The following is an 18,513-nucleotide window of genomic DNA, read 5'->3' on the forward strand; positions in this document are numbered from 1 at the left end:
GGGAACTGTCAATAACACTTTAATGTAGTTAATATCTGTGATTGGTTTGTTGGGGCTGCCACCCACATGTAGTCCGATGACCTATAAAAAGTGATCCCGCTAGGATCGTTGTCGATCTTCTGGAGAGGCACTTGGGACTGCGTAACCTTTTGGAGGTATCTGCTTGCACGAGGCTGAAGGGTTCGGTCAAGCAGGGACAAGGATCTGACCCACGGTGGTTAGGTATTGTGTAGGGAGTTTGTTATTGTTTCATAAAATAAAGTTTAGTGGTCCAGTGTTTTACTGAACTAGACTAAGGGGGGTTAGCTCTAGGAGCAGAATTACAATTGCAGAAGCAAAAGGAGAGAAAGAGATGCCCATAAACTTGTATAAATACTAATACCTCTCTGTGGTGAATAACATCAATCTGCAAATCAGCTGAAGCTCTGAAAAATGTAATGAAACAGATAATGACTGAGAAATTAAAATGAAATAAGTTCAAGAATCAACAGTAGTAACAGTTATACTAAAATTGAAGTCCTTATTTTCCAACCAAATAAGGTTATTTTCCAACCAAAATCCAGGAGTGCACAACTGTTATCTATAAAGCACCTTTCATTTGCAGCTTTATCTAGCTCAGAAATTTCCATTTTCAGAGGCTCAATATTTCTGGGAGACGAAGGAAAAACTATCACCCAGTATTACTAACCTTCTACTCTTTAGTCCGAGGGCAGTGAATCTGTGGAATTAATTGCCGCAGAATGCTGTGGAGGACAAGTCAATGGATATTCTTAAGGCAGAAATACATTGTAGATAGATTCTTGATTAGTATGGGTGTTAGGGGTTATGGGGGGAAGGCAGGAGAATGGGGTTAAGAGGGAAAGATAGATCAGCCACAATTGAATGACAGCGTAAACCTGATGGGCCGAATGGCCTAATTCTGCTCCTATCACTTATGAACTTATGAACAGTATAGTGAAAATGTTTATTGCATTGTGGATGAATTAGAGTGTAGCTTAGTTTACAGCTGTGACTTATTCAAGGTAGAGGCGAATGATCCTTTATAAAATAAAGGTGCTGTCATTGTGTTTCCCACCATACAGTTACACAGAGCTGCTGCCTCAGCACCAGAGACTCAAGTTTGATCCTGACATTGTGGAGGATAGTGTGTTAGGCTGCATGTTCTCCCCATGACTGCGCGGGTTTCTCCAGGTGCTCCAGTTTCCTCGCCTTCCCAAAGATATGCGGGTTTGTAGATTAAATGGCCTCTGTAAATTGCCCTGAGTGTGATGGCAGTGGGCGTGAAAGTGGGACAACATGGTATAACTTGTGTGAAAGGGAGATTGATGGCGTGTGTGGATTGGGTGGGCCAAACTAAATGCATTTCTAAACTAAACTTCCCATGTGACTAGCAGTATGAGCAGAGAGCCCGAGGGCAAAGTCTCTTTGGTGACGGTTTCTGAGAGAAAACCTAATTGAAATGTCTGAGAGACAATACACCCCAAGGCTGGTTTATACAAGACGTTGTCACTGAGGGCTGCTGCCAGCTGCAGGTGGGGCTCCAGCCATGAATTCAGTGCTTGGTTGCATCGGCTGTGGTGGCAAGTGGCCCCAAATTCCTTTACTTCAGGGTCATTCAAGCTGCTGTTGGCTGATGCATGCTGTGTGCCACAGTTTGCAGCCCACCATTGCCATTCACTTGCTTTATCAGCCAGTATCTATTAACCAACAAACACTGGAGAACTGCTGCCCGGTTCTCTGGACGTGTGTTTATTTCAGTACGTGTTTTTGTTAGTTTAAAATAGTTAGACATTCTTGCTATAGAGGGAGTACAGAGAAGGTTCACCAGACTGATTCCTGGGATGGCAGGACTTTCATATGAAGAAAAACTGGATAGACTTGGCTTGTACTCGCTGGAATTTAGAAGATTGAGGGGGGATCTTATAGAAACTTACAAAATTCTTAAAGGATTGGACAGGCTAGATGCAGGAAGATTATTCCCGATGTTGGGGAAGTCCAGAACAAGGGGTCACAACTTAAGGATAAAGGGGAATTTTTTTAGGACCGAGATGAGAATTATTTTTTCACACAGAGAGTGGTGAATCTGTCGAATTCTCTGCCACAGAAAGTAGTTGAGGCCAGTTCATTGGCTATATTTAAGAGGGAGATGTGGCCCTTGTGGCTAAAGGGATCAGGGGGTATGGAGAGAAGGCAGGTACAGGATACTGAGTTGGATGATCAGCCATGATCATATTAAATGGTGGTGCAGGCTCGAAGGGCCGAATGGCCTACTCCTGCACCTAATTTCTATGTTTCTATGTTTCTATGTTTCTCTATCCCTCAGAATCCTAGAGGGTGAAAATACTGAGGCTGGGTCTTTGCTCAATTTGCAGAGCATGTAATGAAAATGACTTTAACCACCACACACCTGCTCTGAAACTCAGGTCTGCAAGCTGAGCTGTTAACTGTGCTGTTCTCTCTCCAAGAGAATTTCCTGACGCAGAGTATTTTTGGCAAATTTGGGTTTTATTTCAGTTTTCCAGGATCTGTGTTGCTGGTTCATGGCCTCGATGATCTCAATACCATCCTAAATGCTTCGTATTCACCTTGTGAAGACTTTCAAAACATCCATATAACCATATAACAATTACAGCACGGAAACAGGCCATCTCGGCCCTACAAGTCCGTGCCAAACAACTTTTTTCCCTTATTCCCACCTGCCTGCACTCATACCATAACCCTCCATTCCCTTCTCATCCATATGCCTATCCAATTTATTTTTAAACAATACCAATGAACCTGCCGACACCACTTCCACTGGAAGCTCATTCCACACCGCTACCACTCTCTGAGTAAAGAAGTTCCCCCTCATGTTACCCCTAATCTTCTGTCCCTTAATTCTGAAGTCATGTCCTCTTGTTTGTATCTTCCCTATTCTCAAAGGGAAAAGCTTGTCCACATCAACTCTGTCTATCCCTCTCATCATTTTAAAGACCTCTATCAAGTCCCCCCTTAACCTTCTGCGCTCCAGAGAATAAAGACCTAACTTATTCAACCTATCTCTGTAACTTAGTTGTTGAAACCCAGGCAACATTCTAGTAAATCTCCTCTGTACTCTCTCTATTTTGTTGACATCCTTCCTATAATTGGGTGACCAAAATTGTACACCATACTCCAGATTTGGCCTTGTACAATTTTAACATTACATCCCAGCTTCTATACTCAATGCTCTGATTTATAAAGGCTAGCATACCAAAAGCTTTCTTTTTTGTGTACCTTTTTTCTCTTACTGCTTAGTAATCTCTTCCAGTGATGGGGCTTAGAATAGAGTGTCTTGGTTTGGGAGTTGAGCATGAGATCAAAGTGGCTTGCCAAATGTAACCAACTAAGTCTCACTGTGTTAAGCCATAACATACTTCTTTACTTTCAGATGCACCCAGAAATGTTACCATTCATGTGAAAGACCGATCAGAAGTGGAAATTAAGGAGGCTGACAACATCTCCTTGATATGTGCCAGTCACAGTTACCCTGAAGCTGCTTACACCTGGTACAGGAAGATGGGAGATAATGACCAAACAATGACCCTAATTGGAAACGGAGACACCATGGTCTTCCACAATATTTCAAGAAGGGACTCTGGATTGTATACATGCACCGCATCAAATTATTTGGGACATTATATCTCAGAAGATTGGGAGATTTCTGTTTATTGTGAGTAATCATTTAGATTTAATGCGTTCAATTCTATTACATTTACAGTATCCTCTCATACGCCCCTTGGCATAAAGGGCACAAGACAGTATTATTCCTATTCCTATAACCACTCTTTAATATCCACCCTTCCTCATGCATCTACACATCACGTTGCCTTAGGATAGCAGCCACCATGATCAAGGGCCACTCCCCCCCTGGTCATTCTCTATCCTCCCTTTTCAGGCAGATGATACAAACGTTTGAGAGCCTGTACCACCAGATTGAGGAACAGCTTCATTTCCACTGTTATCAAACTGTTAAACAAACCTCACATAAGCTACAGGTGTAGTCCCAATATACCAACCTACCTTTATGGCCCTTGCACTTTTTTTAAAAATCTGCACTTCCGGCACAGTGGTGCATCTTTAGAGTTTTAGAGCTTTAGAGTTGCTGCCTTACAGCGCCAGAGATCTGAGTTCAATCCTGACTATGGGGGCTGTCTGCACTGTGTTTGTACGATCTCCCTGGGTTTGTACAACTGCATGGGTTTTCTCAAGTTGCTCCACTTTCCTCCCACATTCGAAAGACATACAGATTTGTACGTCGGAGCTCGGGGACGTCTCTTAGCGGCTCGTAACGCTAACGGCAGGTATTAAGGAAGACTCGCTAACGGCAGGTAAGCACGGGAAGACTCGTGATGATTTTTCAACATGATGAAAAATGTCCACGAGAGCCTCGAGTACCGACGAGTGGCCATTACCGTAAATCCCCGAGTTCGAATCAGGGCAAACTCGGGAGAACTCTTGTAATGAACTCGTACCGGGGGACGGGGCTTTAAATTCAATTTGCAATTCCTTGGCCCATCTTCCCAGCTGAATTAGATCCTGCGGTAAACATAGATATCCTTCCTCACTGTTCACTATACCACTAATTTGCATCCTCGCAACTTTGTCATCTGCAACCTTGTGACATTGAGTTTATGGGGACAATAAGAAAGAAAATTTATAATACATAACGTCATTTTGTTCTTGCAGACAAACCTACTCATGTAAACCTGACCCGAGATGGGATGAGTTTTCGCTGTACTGCTGAAGCTAATCCCCCCGCAAGGATTTCCTGGAACAACACGGACATGACCCCAGAGGTGCTCAATGGCACATGGACCACCAGCACCCTGGTCCTGCAAACAACGACAAGCGGTTGTGTTTCATGCAGAGCTCAGAATAAACTTGGCTTTATACATTCAGAGGAACGATGTTTCAAGTCAACACGGGGCAAGTATCTACTGTATAATCGGAATTGCACACCTACCGCCAGCACCCTGGTTCTGCAAACAACGACAAGCGGTTGTGTTTCATGCAGAGCTCAGAATAAACTTGGCTTTATACATTCAGAGGAACGATGTTTCAAGTCAACACGGGGCAAGTATCTACTGTAGAATCGGAATTGCGCACGTAAGGCTAAGTGGACTAGTAAGGCAAAACTTTGCCAGCAATATTCAAACTATCTAAATATCATTAATTAACCTTGATTGTATAACCATTATACCTTGTCTAATTTAAACATTTATTGATTTCACTTTTGCCGCTGAGTTGACAGCTTTTAAGAGGAATATATTTTAAACCCACCAACATTTCATGTGAAGAGGAAACCCTTCTCATGAGCCTTGGGAATGAATGGAGTCTGGGATCCAGGGATTGGATGCACCTAGAATAAATGGGGAAAAAAAAACATTTAACTGCATATCAAAAATAATCTCTGTAACATCATTCCACAAATGACTTCTCTGCTATCAATACCTAACAGTTGAGTAAGTCTCTGATTATTTCAGCATTTCAGTTAGCCTTGAGCAATTTACAAGATACCAATAAAGAAAATCAACAACGTTTTGATTTGGATGTTTTGAAATTAGAAAATATGCAGGCAAATATGAACAGTTTCAGTGACAGGTTGGCCTGTTTGGTGCAACTGAGTGTGTAACAATGCGATGTGTTTAACCACCTTGCTTCACAGCTACTATCAAGTGTCAAACAATAGAACACACGTCAATCCGTTTGCAGAACTATTCAGGCCAAAGGATCATTGTGTCCATTTTGGGCTCCTGTTCATGACAGTCATTATTGGTGGCAAGAATTATGGGAGATACTCAGATAGAGATGAAAGAGGGTAAATAATACAATCCAATGGAAGTACAACTATGTCCTAGATTCCTGTTGCCTCACTTTGCTAAAAGTCCCAGTCACTTTCTGCAGCATGCAGAGATCACTCTCACATTAAACCAAGATATTCATCTGAGCAAATACAATTTCAATGCTGATATCATCATCAGTGGATGATCAAGTGTAAACAGCTTGTTGGTGAGCCCTAGTGTGGTTTGCAAGACCAGCCCTGAAGGCACACATTTGGTGGCTGATGAAGCCACAGGAAAGATGCTGTAGCAGTGCAGATGCTGAGGCCTTCCTGCGTGCTCTGGCTCTGGTGACTTGTCCCGTTGGCTGTGTTCAAGGTTGATGCAGCCCTTTGGTCAAAGCACACCAGCCAGTTCTGTCCTCGACATAGGACTCCAGCTCTCCTGCAGAAATGCAGCTGCAAGTTTGAGACTGTCTTTGATACAATCCTTGCATCACTTTCTTGGACACCATGGCTTCTGGTAGCCAAGAATTCCATTAAGGAGTTGGCATGGTATTTGGTGACAGTCCATATGCATTACACAGCCTGCCCTGTGCAGCCTGTCCTCGGGATTGTGGCCTTGATGCAGACCAGACCAGCTCTGTGCAGAACTTACAAGTTTGTCACGGTGTCCTGCCATTTGATGCCCAGAGATGACTGCAGAAATCTCATGTGGAAGCATTCGAGCTGTTTGATGTTTCATGCAAAGGTCATAAGGTCATGTGATAGGAGTAGAATTTGGCCATTCGGCCTGTCTAGTCTACTCCGCCATTCAATCATGGTTGATCTATCTCTCCCTCCTAACCCCATTCTCCTGCCTTCTGCCAGAAACCTCTGACACTCGTAGTTATGGTGAACAAAATACATATAGGAATGGAGAGAAGTGCAAGAGAGGTTGGGTAGGGTTGGGAACTCTATTATTGCTTGTATGGAGGAGCAGTAGCAACATGCATTGTGTAGCTCTATCAGTCAGTTACCGTGTTGTTATGTTCATGGAATTTTGTGTGAACGCATCCAAATTGATTCAGTTATCATTCCATAGGGCGTTGAAAAGTAGAAAAGAAACATAACTGTAGTTTTCCCCCACCAATAAAAAAATGTGTTTCATTGACTATTTCAGGTGCCATCTTGGGACTAGTAATTGGAGGATCCATTGCTGCAATCCTGATCGCCTTTGGCATTTTGCTTTGGACACAGAGGAAAAAAATGATCAAACGTAAGTTCTTTGCTACCATTTGTACATGTGCAGGAAGGAACTGCAGATGTTGGTTTACACCGAAGATAGACACAAAAGGCTGGAGTAACTCAGCAGGACAGGCGGCATATCTGGATAGAAGGAATGGGTGACATTTCGGTTCGAGACCCTTCGTGGACTACAGAATATAGGAGGGAGTAGGGGCCTGGAAAACAAAAGTCATTGAAGTAACAAAGGGCGTGAAAGGTGTCTTGGACATAGGTGGGGATGGATTCGACCAGGGGGATAGGATGGAGTCTGAAGAAGGGTCTAGACCCGAAACGTCACCCATTCCTTCTATCCAGAGACATTGCCTGTCCCACTGAGTTACTCCAGCATTTTATGTCTACCACTTGGGTATTCTCAGAAAGAGACCATTCAGTCCACGATGCCTATGCTGGCTCATTGAAGGAGATATAGTGTACTGTTCTGTGTCTTTTTTCTTTTTTCTCTTTTTTGTTTTGTATGGATTTATTGGCATTTGATCTGTTCAATTAATTTAATCAATCTCTGTAAAGCACTTTGGTTCAAATACTGGTTTTGTTGAAAAGTGCTAGATAAATAAAGATTATTATTATTATTATTATTATTATTATTATTATTATTATTGTTATTATTATTATTATTATTATTATTATTATTATTATTAATTCAGCTTTTGAAACTACAGCTCACACCTTCCATCTCTCTTTTCATCTCATGGTGGCTTATTCTATCTGATTTTATTTTGGCTAATTGCTTCTTTTCCCTTCTACTATTTATCTTCCTCACCATCTATTTCTTCCTCACCCTTTACCATGCCTGCTGGCAACCATAGGTTTTCTACTGATGTCAATATAGACTAGAGCTGCCTGTCTGGCAGCATCTTCCATATCAGTGATCTCCTTCACTCAGGGTGGCATAATCAATTTGTTGTTTTTACTCAATCACACATTATCCTGAACTTTATACAGAGAGGTCAAAGTAGTTTGTATGATTTAGTAGCCCAACTAGAACACCATATAGAAGATAGACACAAAATGCTGCAGTAACTCAGCGGGACAGGCAGCATCTCTGCACGGGACAGGCAGCTTCTCTAGAGAGATGGAATGGGTGGCGTTTTAGGTCGAGACCCTTCTTCAGACCAGAAGAAAGGGTCTCGACCTGAAATGTCACCCGCTCCTTCTCTCCACAGATGCTGCCTGACCCGCTGAGTTACTCTGGCATTTTGTGTCTATCTTTGGTTTAAACCAGCATCTGAGTTCCTCCCAACACAGAACCTCATACAATATATCTATGTCAAGCACCAACAAGCTAAACTAGAGGGAATACTATCTGCAAGAATCACAACAGCAACTTGGCAAGACCTCTTCCCTGGTAACCCAAATCTTTCACCATCTGTAAGGACAGAGAGACCAAGTCGATAGGAGTTCTGACTACAAATTAACTACATTCTGTGGAGGCAAAGTCAGTGGATATATTTAAGGCAGAAATAGATAGATTCTTGATTAGTACGGGTGTCAGAGATTATGGGGAGAAGGCAGGAGAATGGGGTTAGGAGGGAGAGATAGATCAGCCATGGTTGAATGGCGGAGTAGACTTGATGAGCCCAATGGCCCAATTCCATTATGATTTCTAGGATCTTCAGTGTGAAGAAGGCTCGACCCGAAACGTTGCCCATTCTTTCTCTCCAGAGATGCTGCCTCACCTGCTGAGTTCCTCCAGCATTTTCTGTCTGTCTATCTGTCTATCTGTCTATCTGTCTATCTATCTATCTATCTATCCATCTATCCATCTATCATCTATCTATCCATCTATCTATCTATCTATCTATCTATCTATCTATCTATCTATCTATCTATCTATCTATCTATCTATCTATCTATCTATCTATCTATCTATCTACCTATCTATCTATCCATCTATCTATCCATCTATCTATCTATCTATCCATCTATCTATCTATCTATCTATCCATCTATCCATCTATCCATCTATCCATCTATCCATCTATCCATCTATCCATCTATCCATCCCTCCATCCCTCCATCCCTCCATCCCTCCATCCCTCCATCCCTCCATCCCTCTATCATCTATCCATCTATCATGGAAACTTCTTATTAAGCACTGGAGTGATCGCCTTGACCTTCTGGTCCAGTTCCTGACATGAGACATGAACCCATAAGTTTGGGACAAATTAAATGAGCAATGCAGTTCACAACAGCTTATGGACCATTCTCTTTTTTTTTTCAGGAAAAATGGCAGAAAGTGAAACTCAACCTGTTATCTACACAACAATGCAGAATTTGCCAGAGGTTTGTGAAGTTGTTACTGCTCCCAAAAATGTGCGCTCGAAGGAGATAATTTGTTGGAGGATTAAACTGCAAATGAACTAGACATTCAATTTGAAAGCAGTCATGAGGACCTCACTCTTATTTGGCCTCACCAGTGGCCTTCACTGCTCCAATGCTTCAACAGTACCTTCATCAGATACCAAAAATGGCATTCCATTTCCTCCCATACTGTCAGCAAATACGCTGTTTTTTCACAGCTCCAGGGTCCTAGGTTCAATCCTGGCGTTGGGTACTGCCTGTAATGGGCTGGGCTTCCACCAGTTGCTCTGGGTCCCACCAACTTCCCAAACATAGTCTATGTAATTTACCGCTTTATGAAGATTCATTTCCAAAAGCAATCTAAAGGGAGTTGATGGGTATATGGTAAAGTGCTTAAGTTGGATGCAGGGAGATAAGCAGCAATGTTACAAAATTTTGAGATTTAAAAAATCAAGTCTGCAATTTATCCCATCAGATAAAGCATAACAATAAGTTTAATTTGACACCTAATTCACTTTCATATCTCAAGTAATAAAAAAGTTATGGCCATTTTCATACTCGGAGATTAGCATCTTGTCCCCTATTGATTTTCTATGGACATAACAAAAAAGCTGTGATCATGGACAGTCAAAAGCCCATAACCTTCTTAAAAATTAAGAGAACTGAATGAAATTTTCAGTTATCATAGATTGAAGCATTCTGAAACAAATATAAAATAATCTTACTTGGATGACCTGAAATTAAAGCATATAATTAGTTAGTTTCCCAATTGTAGCTAATTTCAAACTTCAATTACTAGATCTAAACATTTATCCATTTCTTAATAAATGATTAACATTTTTAAATAGCCCAAGTGTCCAAATAATATTCACAAATAATTCACAATAAAACATGATTTTTAAATCTCATTTACATCAATTTATAGGCCAAATGGAAGGAATTTAGTGTTCAATTGCTGTAAATTAAAGTCAATTTAAATCGGCTTTCTAGTGGGTTCCTGTAAACGCGCTGGTTTAGAACGTTCACATTGCGCTGGATTTGTGCCCTCAAGTGCCCAGAAAAATACTGCGGGATATAAAGAGCCCAAAATGAGCTACTCGCTATAGAAAACGTTATATACAGGGTTATATACAAGCCCCATTTAATGTAAAAATAAGGTACATACCTTTAATTGTTTGCTTTATAAAACCCTGGGGCTGCGAGAGGTTGCGAGTTGAGAGAGTGATTTTTAAACTACTATAAATATTATACAAGGCCATAAAAACTAATAATACCTTTTGCGACGGGGTCTTTCAGCGATTTTCCGTTAATGATTTACTAGGCTGAAAATTTTCGATTGGAACAGCCTAGTAAAAATCGCGTTTTAAACCCGCCCCCTCTAAACAGCGCCAAAATCGCGCACACGGGGTAGGGCAGATGCTCAGCCACGATTCAGGTAGGTTTTGTAACATACCTAATATAAGCAGAGGGAAAATAGAAAAGATGGGATTGCTCATGGCCTGAATATCCTGCCAAATAGTTGCAAATAGAATATATTTCTGTCCATCAATATTCTGGCAAATATGTGTTCAAAACCATGAGAGGAATAGATTGGGTAGATAGATGTGAGAGTCTCTTGCCCAGTCTAGGGGAATCGAGAACCAGAGAGCATAGGCTCATTGTGAGGGGAAAAGATTTAATAGGAACCTGAGGGGTAATTATTTCACTCAAAGGGTGGTGGGTATATGGAAGGAGCTGCCGGAGGAGGTGGTTGAGGCAGGTTTAAGAAACATTTAGAAAGGAACATGGAGAGGACAGGTTTAGAGTGATATGAGCCAAACACCGGCAGATGGGACTAGTGTAAATGGGACATGTTGGGCCTGTTTCCACACTGTATGACTCTATGATGCTCTGACTATGAATAGAACATCAATCAAAGTGTGCCAAATGTCACCACCTTTCTTGTTATCAACTCCCAGCAGGGTCAGCCATTCCTCAATACGATTGCAACCCAATGACTCTTACTTGGTTATAGAGGCAGCATTGGTCTCACTCAGACGCAAGGTTAGGCCTCTCCTGGTTAGTTTTTAGATTTAATTTTTAGTTTTGGAGATACAGTGCAGAAAGAGGCCCTTCGGCCCACTGAGTCCTTGCTGACCGTGCACTAACACTATCCTACACACTAGGGACAAGTTACAAATTTTACCAAAGCCAATTAACTTACAAACCTGTGCGTCTTTGGAGTGTGGGAGGAAACCGGAGCACACGGTGAAACCCATGCGGTTACGGGGAGAACGTCCAAACTCGCTATAGATATTAGTAACAACACAGCAACTCTACCGCTGAACCACTGTGCTGCCCCTGGTTATGAAAAGCTGGAACGTAACATTTCATATCAATTCCATTTACTTACATTTCAGAGTTCATACGTCTGACGTTTCAGCAAATGATATTTATTTGCAAATCATTATTTATGGAAATCTAACAAATCATTTGTGGTTCCCAAAAACACAATCTTTCATGGTTTCCTGTGAAAGACAGAAGTTGGCCAGCAAAGTGGGGAAACCCCTCTGCCTTTTAGTTTAGTTTAGAGATACAGCGCAGAAACAGGCCCTCGGCTCACTGGGTCCATGCCGACCAGTGATTACTGCACATTAACACTCTCCTACAACTTCTAGGGACAATTTTTTTTTAACATTTACCAAGCCAATTTACCTACAAACCTGTACGTCTTTGGAGTGTGGGAGGAAACCGAAGATCTCAGAGAAAACCCACGCAGGTCACGGGGAGAACGTACAAACTCCGTACAGACAGCACCCGTAGTCAGGATCGAACACGGGTCTCCGGCGTTGCAATCGCTGTAAGGCAGCAACTCTACCGCTGCACCACCGTGACCACCCTCTCCTTCTTTATTTATGTAATGAGATAGTAAGGTAAAGCTGAGTGAAAAATCTTCTCCGCAGATTACACATTACAATCACTAAACTAATATGTCCTTTAAACTTACAATAGTCTTCACCCTTGCACCTAATGTTTGAAACAGTTTGCTTCTAATTGTTTTCATCGATTAAACCCTGTGAACTGGCCTAATTAGCTGCTCAGTTCAAGGATGATAAAGGCTCATTTTGCAAATGTCACCCAGATTCCAAGAAATAAAGAAATAATTTGATGAAACTTATCTTTTCCCTCTTGATCCTCCGAGTGTCTGATTCACTAATATACTTGGGTATGGAAAGGTAAAGAGCCTACGGATGTTTACAACTGGACTAGAGCAGGGTTTCGATTCAAAATAATCAATAATTCCTTTCCTCCTCAATGTGCTCCTTTCCCCACATGCCCTCCATCCAAACCCCCATCCTCACCAAACTTTAGAAAGCTCTGACTTACCTACTCATGCATGGATGGATAGAAACATATAATAATAGCTGCAGGAGTAGACCATTCGGCCCAATATGATCATTGCTGATCATCTAAAATCAGTACCCCGTTCCTGTTTTTTCCCCATATCCTTTGATTCCTTTAGCTCTCAGAGCTAAATATAACTCTCTCTTGAAAACATCCAGTGATTTAGCCCCCACTGCCTTCTATGGGAGAGAGTTCCACAGATTCACAACTCTCTGGGTGACAACGTTTTACCTCAGCTCAGTCCTAAATGGGCTACCTCTAATTCTTATAATGTGACCCCCCTGGTTCTGGACTCCCCCAACATCTGGAACATTTTTCCTGCATCTAGCCTGTCTAATCCTTTTAGAATTGTATATGTTTCTGTAAGATACCCCCCTCATCCTTCGAAATTCCACTGAATACAAGCCTGGTTGACCCATTATTTCATCATATGTCTGTCCCGCCATCCTGGAAATTAACCTGGTGAACCTACGCTGCATTCCATCAATAGCAAGAACGTCCTTCCTCAAATTATGAGACCAAAATTGCACACAATACTCCAGGTATGTTCTCACCAGGGCCCTGTACAACTACAGTAAGACCTCCTTGCTCCTAACTTACATGGCATGGTAACATGGTAACATACCAGGCTTGCATGGCTGGATACCTCTTCCATCATTACTCCCCTGAATGATGTCCCAGCCCACCAACTCATGATCTATCTATCCCCTTGTCACATTTGTCTCTACCTTTCACAACAATCAGTGACACTCTTCTCCATCCCTTGTTCGCTGGTGGCAGATCCAGGAAAGACATTGAATGTCCTTAGCAACTTGAACCATTTCCATTGCCTATGATATGTTTGATTGATGCGCAGTGGAAATTTATAACAACTAGGCTGCAAAAAAGAAATGGATGGCTAACCACTTCCTATCTATTCAATGCATCTTTTCAGATACTGAGGACTTTCATCCAATTTTAATCTAATGTTGTTGTCAGTTGACTGAAAAAATCTAGAGCAACAATGTCTAAATTAATGGCTGGAGCTTAGTGGCAGATCCAAATGCAACAATTCCAAGCAGGGAAGTTCTGAACTTAATGATCTGAGCTCAGTTGGTCCACTACATGGAATCTATGGTATGTCATTGAATAGGAACTTGTAAAGATGCCCCACCATTTAGAGTGGGGAATCTTATCTCAGATCCTTTAGCAAGATACAGGCCGCAGGCTCCTTCAAGCCATTCTTTTTGAATAGAGATTTTCAGGCTGCAAGAATAATAATGGTAAAATATGCTTTTTAATGATTTACAATACAATATTTATTCAATGTCATTTGAACCCCAGTGAGGCTCAAACGAAACTCTGTTTCTACAGCCATACAAACAAAACAATTCCTACAAGACACATAAGCAATTCAATTTACACAAACATCCATCACAGTGAATCTCCTCCTCACTCTCCCCTGTGCACCATTTTTCTCCCGTGTTGAAGCCCCAGGCGGGCGATGGTAAGTCCCACGGCCGTTAAGACCGCGCCGGGGGATGTACGGCCCCGCTCCAGGTCTAAATGTCTCAAGGTTGGAGCCCCCGGCGGGTGTTGGAATGTCCCGCGGCCATTAAATCCGCGCCGGGTGATGTACGGCCCCGCTCCGGTTCGTTCCAACCCCGCGACATGGGCTGGAGAAGTTGCGTTGCGGGAGCTCCAAAAAGCGGTCTCCCACCCGGACCCACGAGCCCCTGATATCACAGTCCACCGGACCTGCGGCTGGAGCCTCAGAGCTCCGGAGTCGGGCCGCAGCAGCGAGCCACCACAGCTCTTCGCGCTCCGCAGCCGGCCAGCTCCACGATGGTAAGTCAGCAGCTCCGCAGGCTCCGCGACTGGAGCTCCCAGGTTATTCCGGTTGGAGACCGCTCCACGGTGCTAGGCCCCAACTTCAACGGAGACCTGACAGGGAAAAGGTCGGGTCTCCCGTGCAGGGAAGAGATTTTAAAAGTTCCCCCCATCCCACCCGCCCCACACATATACACAGTTAAAAACAGTATGAAAAAACACAACAACTACATTTAACTAGACAAAAAAATAAAAAGAAGACAGACAGGCTGCAGGGACCGCTGCAACGTGAGTAGCACCACCAACTATTGTGTTTAAGTTAATTTGCCTTTTATTTTCTGGGGGTTTATTTCAAGTGTTTAATAACTTCTACATTATGGTAATTATTTATAGAAACATAGAAAATAGGTGGAGGAGTATTCGACCCATACAAGAGTACGATGCCTTGAAAACGGTTTCACTTAAAGAAAATGAGTTGAAGTGATGGTTTCTTCTGCAGGCCTGCCAAACAAGCAATTCTGACATCACTGGTGTGGATGACAACTTGTGCAAGACCACGAGTGGAGAACGGAAATGGACATTTTCGAAGAAAGGCGCTGGAGATGTCTTGGAGTATGCATCCTTAAAGTTTGCCTCTGTGCGTAAGGGTTTGAAAGCAGCAAGACGCAACCCAAATCAAGGAAAACCTGATGACGCACAGGTAATTCCATTGACACCCAACTACAACAAACTCAGAATCAGGTCATTGGGACAACCCGGGGTGTATGCTCATGGGCTATCTCTGTCCTGCCTGCGTCTTATCATCACCTCATTTTATTCCTGTCTCTGATTTACTTTGCAACATAAGTGAACTGAAATGTATCTATGACACTTGCTTCAAATGCTTGATGTGGCACTGCATGCTATATGCTATGCAAGCAAGAGGATAAGCTTCTACTAAATTCCTTACTGGAAATTGGTGGTGACTGCCTCATATTTATCACTAGACTAAGTGGGGACCGTTATGTCCCAGTCACGCAGGAGGCCTGGTACCCCAACGCAATATTCCACCACTCACCCGTTCCCCCAACGTAATATTCCACCACCCACCCATAGCCCCTCACTGCGCAGGCGAGGCTCATATCCCCTCATCGCTGAGCACTCCCTCCCCCCTCCTCTTCATGTGGGGGAGGGGAGTTGGGGAGGGGGGAGGGAAGTGGGGTGTGTGACGGGAGGGTGTGGGGTGGGTTGTACAGGGTCTTGGTGAGACCACACCTGGAGTATTGCATACAGTTTTGGTCTCCTAATCTGAGGAAAGACATTCGTGCCATAGAGGGAGTACAGAGTAGGTTCACCAGACTGATTCCTGGGATGGCAGGACTTTCATATGAAGAAAGACTGGATAGACTCGGCTTGTACATGCTAGAATTTAGAAGATTGAGGGGAGATCTTATAGAAACTTACAAACTTCTTAAGGGGTTGGACAGGCTAGATGCAGGAAGATTATTCCCGATGTTGGGGAAGTCCAGAACTAGGGGTCACAGTTTAAGGATAAGAGGGAAATCTTTTAGGACCGAGATGAGAAAATCATTTTTTTACACAGAGAGTGGTGAATCTCTGGAACTCTCTGTCACAGAGGGTAGTTGAGGCCAGTTCATTGGCTATATTTAAGAGGGAGTTAGATGTGGCCCTTGTAGCCAAGGGGATCAGAGGGTATGGAGAGAAGGCAGGGATGGGATACTGAGTTGGATGATCAGCCATGATCATATTGAATGGCGGTGCAGGCTCGAAGGCCGAATGACCTACTCCTGCACCTATTTTCTATGTTTCTATGTTTCTATGTTTCTATTGTGTGAAAAAGTTACCTCTCAGATTCCTATTAAACCTTTTCCTCCCCACCTTAAACCAATGTCCTGTGGTCCGCGATTTACCTGCTCTAGGTAAGAGAGCCAAGAGAACCTAGGGTGTATAAGCCTGAAGGTGTGGCTAATTGTTTCAGTAGCAGATGACTGAGGCAAAGGAAAATCCAGACATGATTTCACTTGGAAACATAATACTTTCCTTTCCACAGACGATTAATTTCATAATTTCTCTAGCAGGTGACTGTGTCTGATGATGATGATGTCTCGTATGAAAATATGGAGATGATTAAGACCACTGTTGGAGAGGTAGGAGATGCCAACAAGGATCCAGGGGAGACCACCCTATACGCCTGTATTAAGGGTGATGATCTGCAGACTAAAGAGGAAGTAAAATAAGAACATAAGAACATAAGGAATAGAAGGAGAGCAGTCCATTCAGCCATGTTTGATGTGCAGTTAGATTGTGACTAATCTTTAACTTCAATGCACTAACGTCATTCCATTAATAACTAACAAATTGCTGAAAATTCCCAATCAATTTATCATAAGAGGAAAGCATCTTCAAAATACAGACAATTATTCTGGGGCGAAATAACATTTTCCAACCATACCATACTCCAAGAGATGCTTACCTGGCTGTCTGTGTGGTTCCTTTATTCATTTTTTTTTTCTTGACCTAGAAATTACATGGACAAGGCTGCGTCTGCAGCCCAGGTCCAATGGCCTTGTCAGGCGTTTTCCTTCTACTTCTGAGGCCCTTCTGATGATGGCATTCCCAAAGTTGGTGGGAATTTATGGGAATTTATAAGACAACCAGGCAAACATGTAATATGAGAGCCTTACATACTGGAAAAGCAAGATGGAAAATTAAGCCAACAAAGTGAAGGTCATAAAATGCTGACGTAACTCAGCGGGTCAGGCAGCATCTTTGGAGAGAAGGAATAGGTGACGTTTCAGGCAGACCCGATATATCACTTTCTCCAGAGATGCTGTCTGACCCGTTGAGTTAGTCCAACCGTTTTTGGCTATCTTCGGTGTAAACCAGCATCTGTAGTTCTTTCCTACACAGAATGAAGGTCATGTTAGGCGAGGAGATAATTAGAGATTGTGAGGCCTAGTTAGCTTGAGCAAAGATAAACATAGGGTCTTTGTAAGCAAGGGTGAATGCAATATTATTGATCAGAAGATAAGATGATCAATGACACCCAGTTACAGACCAAATAGGGATGTGGCTTTTTATGCACAGAAAGAAAAGTTGGAGCAGATCAAGGTATCTCCCACAGAGATAAAACAAGGATCAAAGACTACAAAGAAAAGAGGATTACTGCTAAATTATTGTAAAATCTGTATGTAACCACTAACACAATGTAACCATTAAGGCAAAAAACTAGTCAAGGCAGCACTTTGAATCCTCCAACAGGGCTTCCCTGTATATACCGACAAGCTCTGAATAAAATGACTTATTTGAGAAAATGACCACTGGTTATTGAGATTTTTTTGTGCACTGCACTGATCTAATTCATACTAAAGAGGGCAACTGGGACCCACGTGCAAGCCAGATTCAGGTGAAACACACATATCCCTCCAACAAATCCCTGCAACAATGCTCAATTCCTGGGTACAGGCCTTGCATTGGGAAAAGGTTGGGTCAGGATGGAGTGTACTCTGTAACGGCTTTGGAGAGATGTTCCAGCATGAACTCAATGGGCTGAATGGTCTTTGGTGGCATTATGATTCTATGACATTGAGGACCATAAAATGACAGCCAGGAAGGAGGTATAATTCAACTGGGACACATGGAGAAAAAGACAAGCAGGGCTAGGGATAGGGAGAGGAAGAAGAAGCGAGAGAGAGGAAGAGAAAGATGAAGGAAGAAAATGGGAGGGGGGGGGGGGGGGGAGAGGAAAATGGGAGATAAATAAAGAAATGGGGGAAATGTTGGGGAGGGAGAGAAAGGGACAGGACGGGTGAGTAAAAAAAAATAGGGGCAAGAGAACGAGAGAGAGAGATGGAGAGAGAAAGAGAGAGAGAGAGAGATAGAGAGAGAGAGAGAGAGAGGGAGAGAGAGAGAGAGATGAGAGAGAGGGAAAG

At 42.8% G+C, this 18,513-nt stretch overlaps 1 protein-coding gene across 1 annotated transcript in view; it reads left to right on the top strand.

Annotated features, from left to right (window-relative positions):
- Positions 1–17,892, top strand: part of LOC129701445 (B-cell receptor CD22-like) — a 66,960-nt gene extending 49,068 nt beyond the window's left edge. The window contains exons 9-14 of the mRNA XM_055642628.1: positions 3,410–3,691; positions 4,708–4,947; positions 6,963–7,058; positions 9,309–9,370; positions 15,081–15,281; positions 16,657–17,892. Of these exons, the coding sequence (XP_055498603.1) occupies positions 3,410–3,691; positions 4,708–4,947; positions 6,963–7,058; positions 9,309–9,370; positions 15,081–15,281; positions 16,657–16,818 (1,043 nt within the window). The 3' untranslated portion in view covers positions 16,819–17,892. The remainder of the gene's footprint in view (positions 1–3,409; positions 3,692–4,707; positions 4,948–6,962; positions 7,059–9,308; positions 9,371–15,080; positions 15,282–16,656) is intronic.
- Positions 17,893–18,513: the final 621 nt, after the last annotated feature.

The sequence above is a fragment of the Leucoraja erinacea genome, chromosome 11, assembly GCF_028641065.1.
Source record: "Leucoraja erinacea ecotype New England chromosome 11, Leri_hhj_1, whole genome shotgun sequence".
NCBI lineage: Eukaryota > Metazoa > Chordata > Chondrichthyes > Rajiformes > Rajidae > Leucoraja > Leucoraja erinaceus.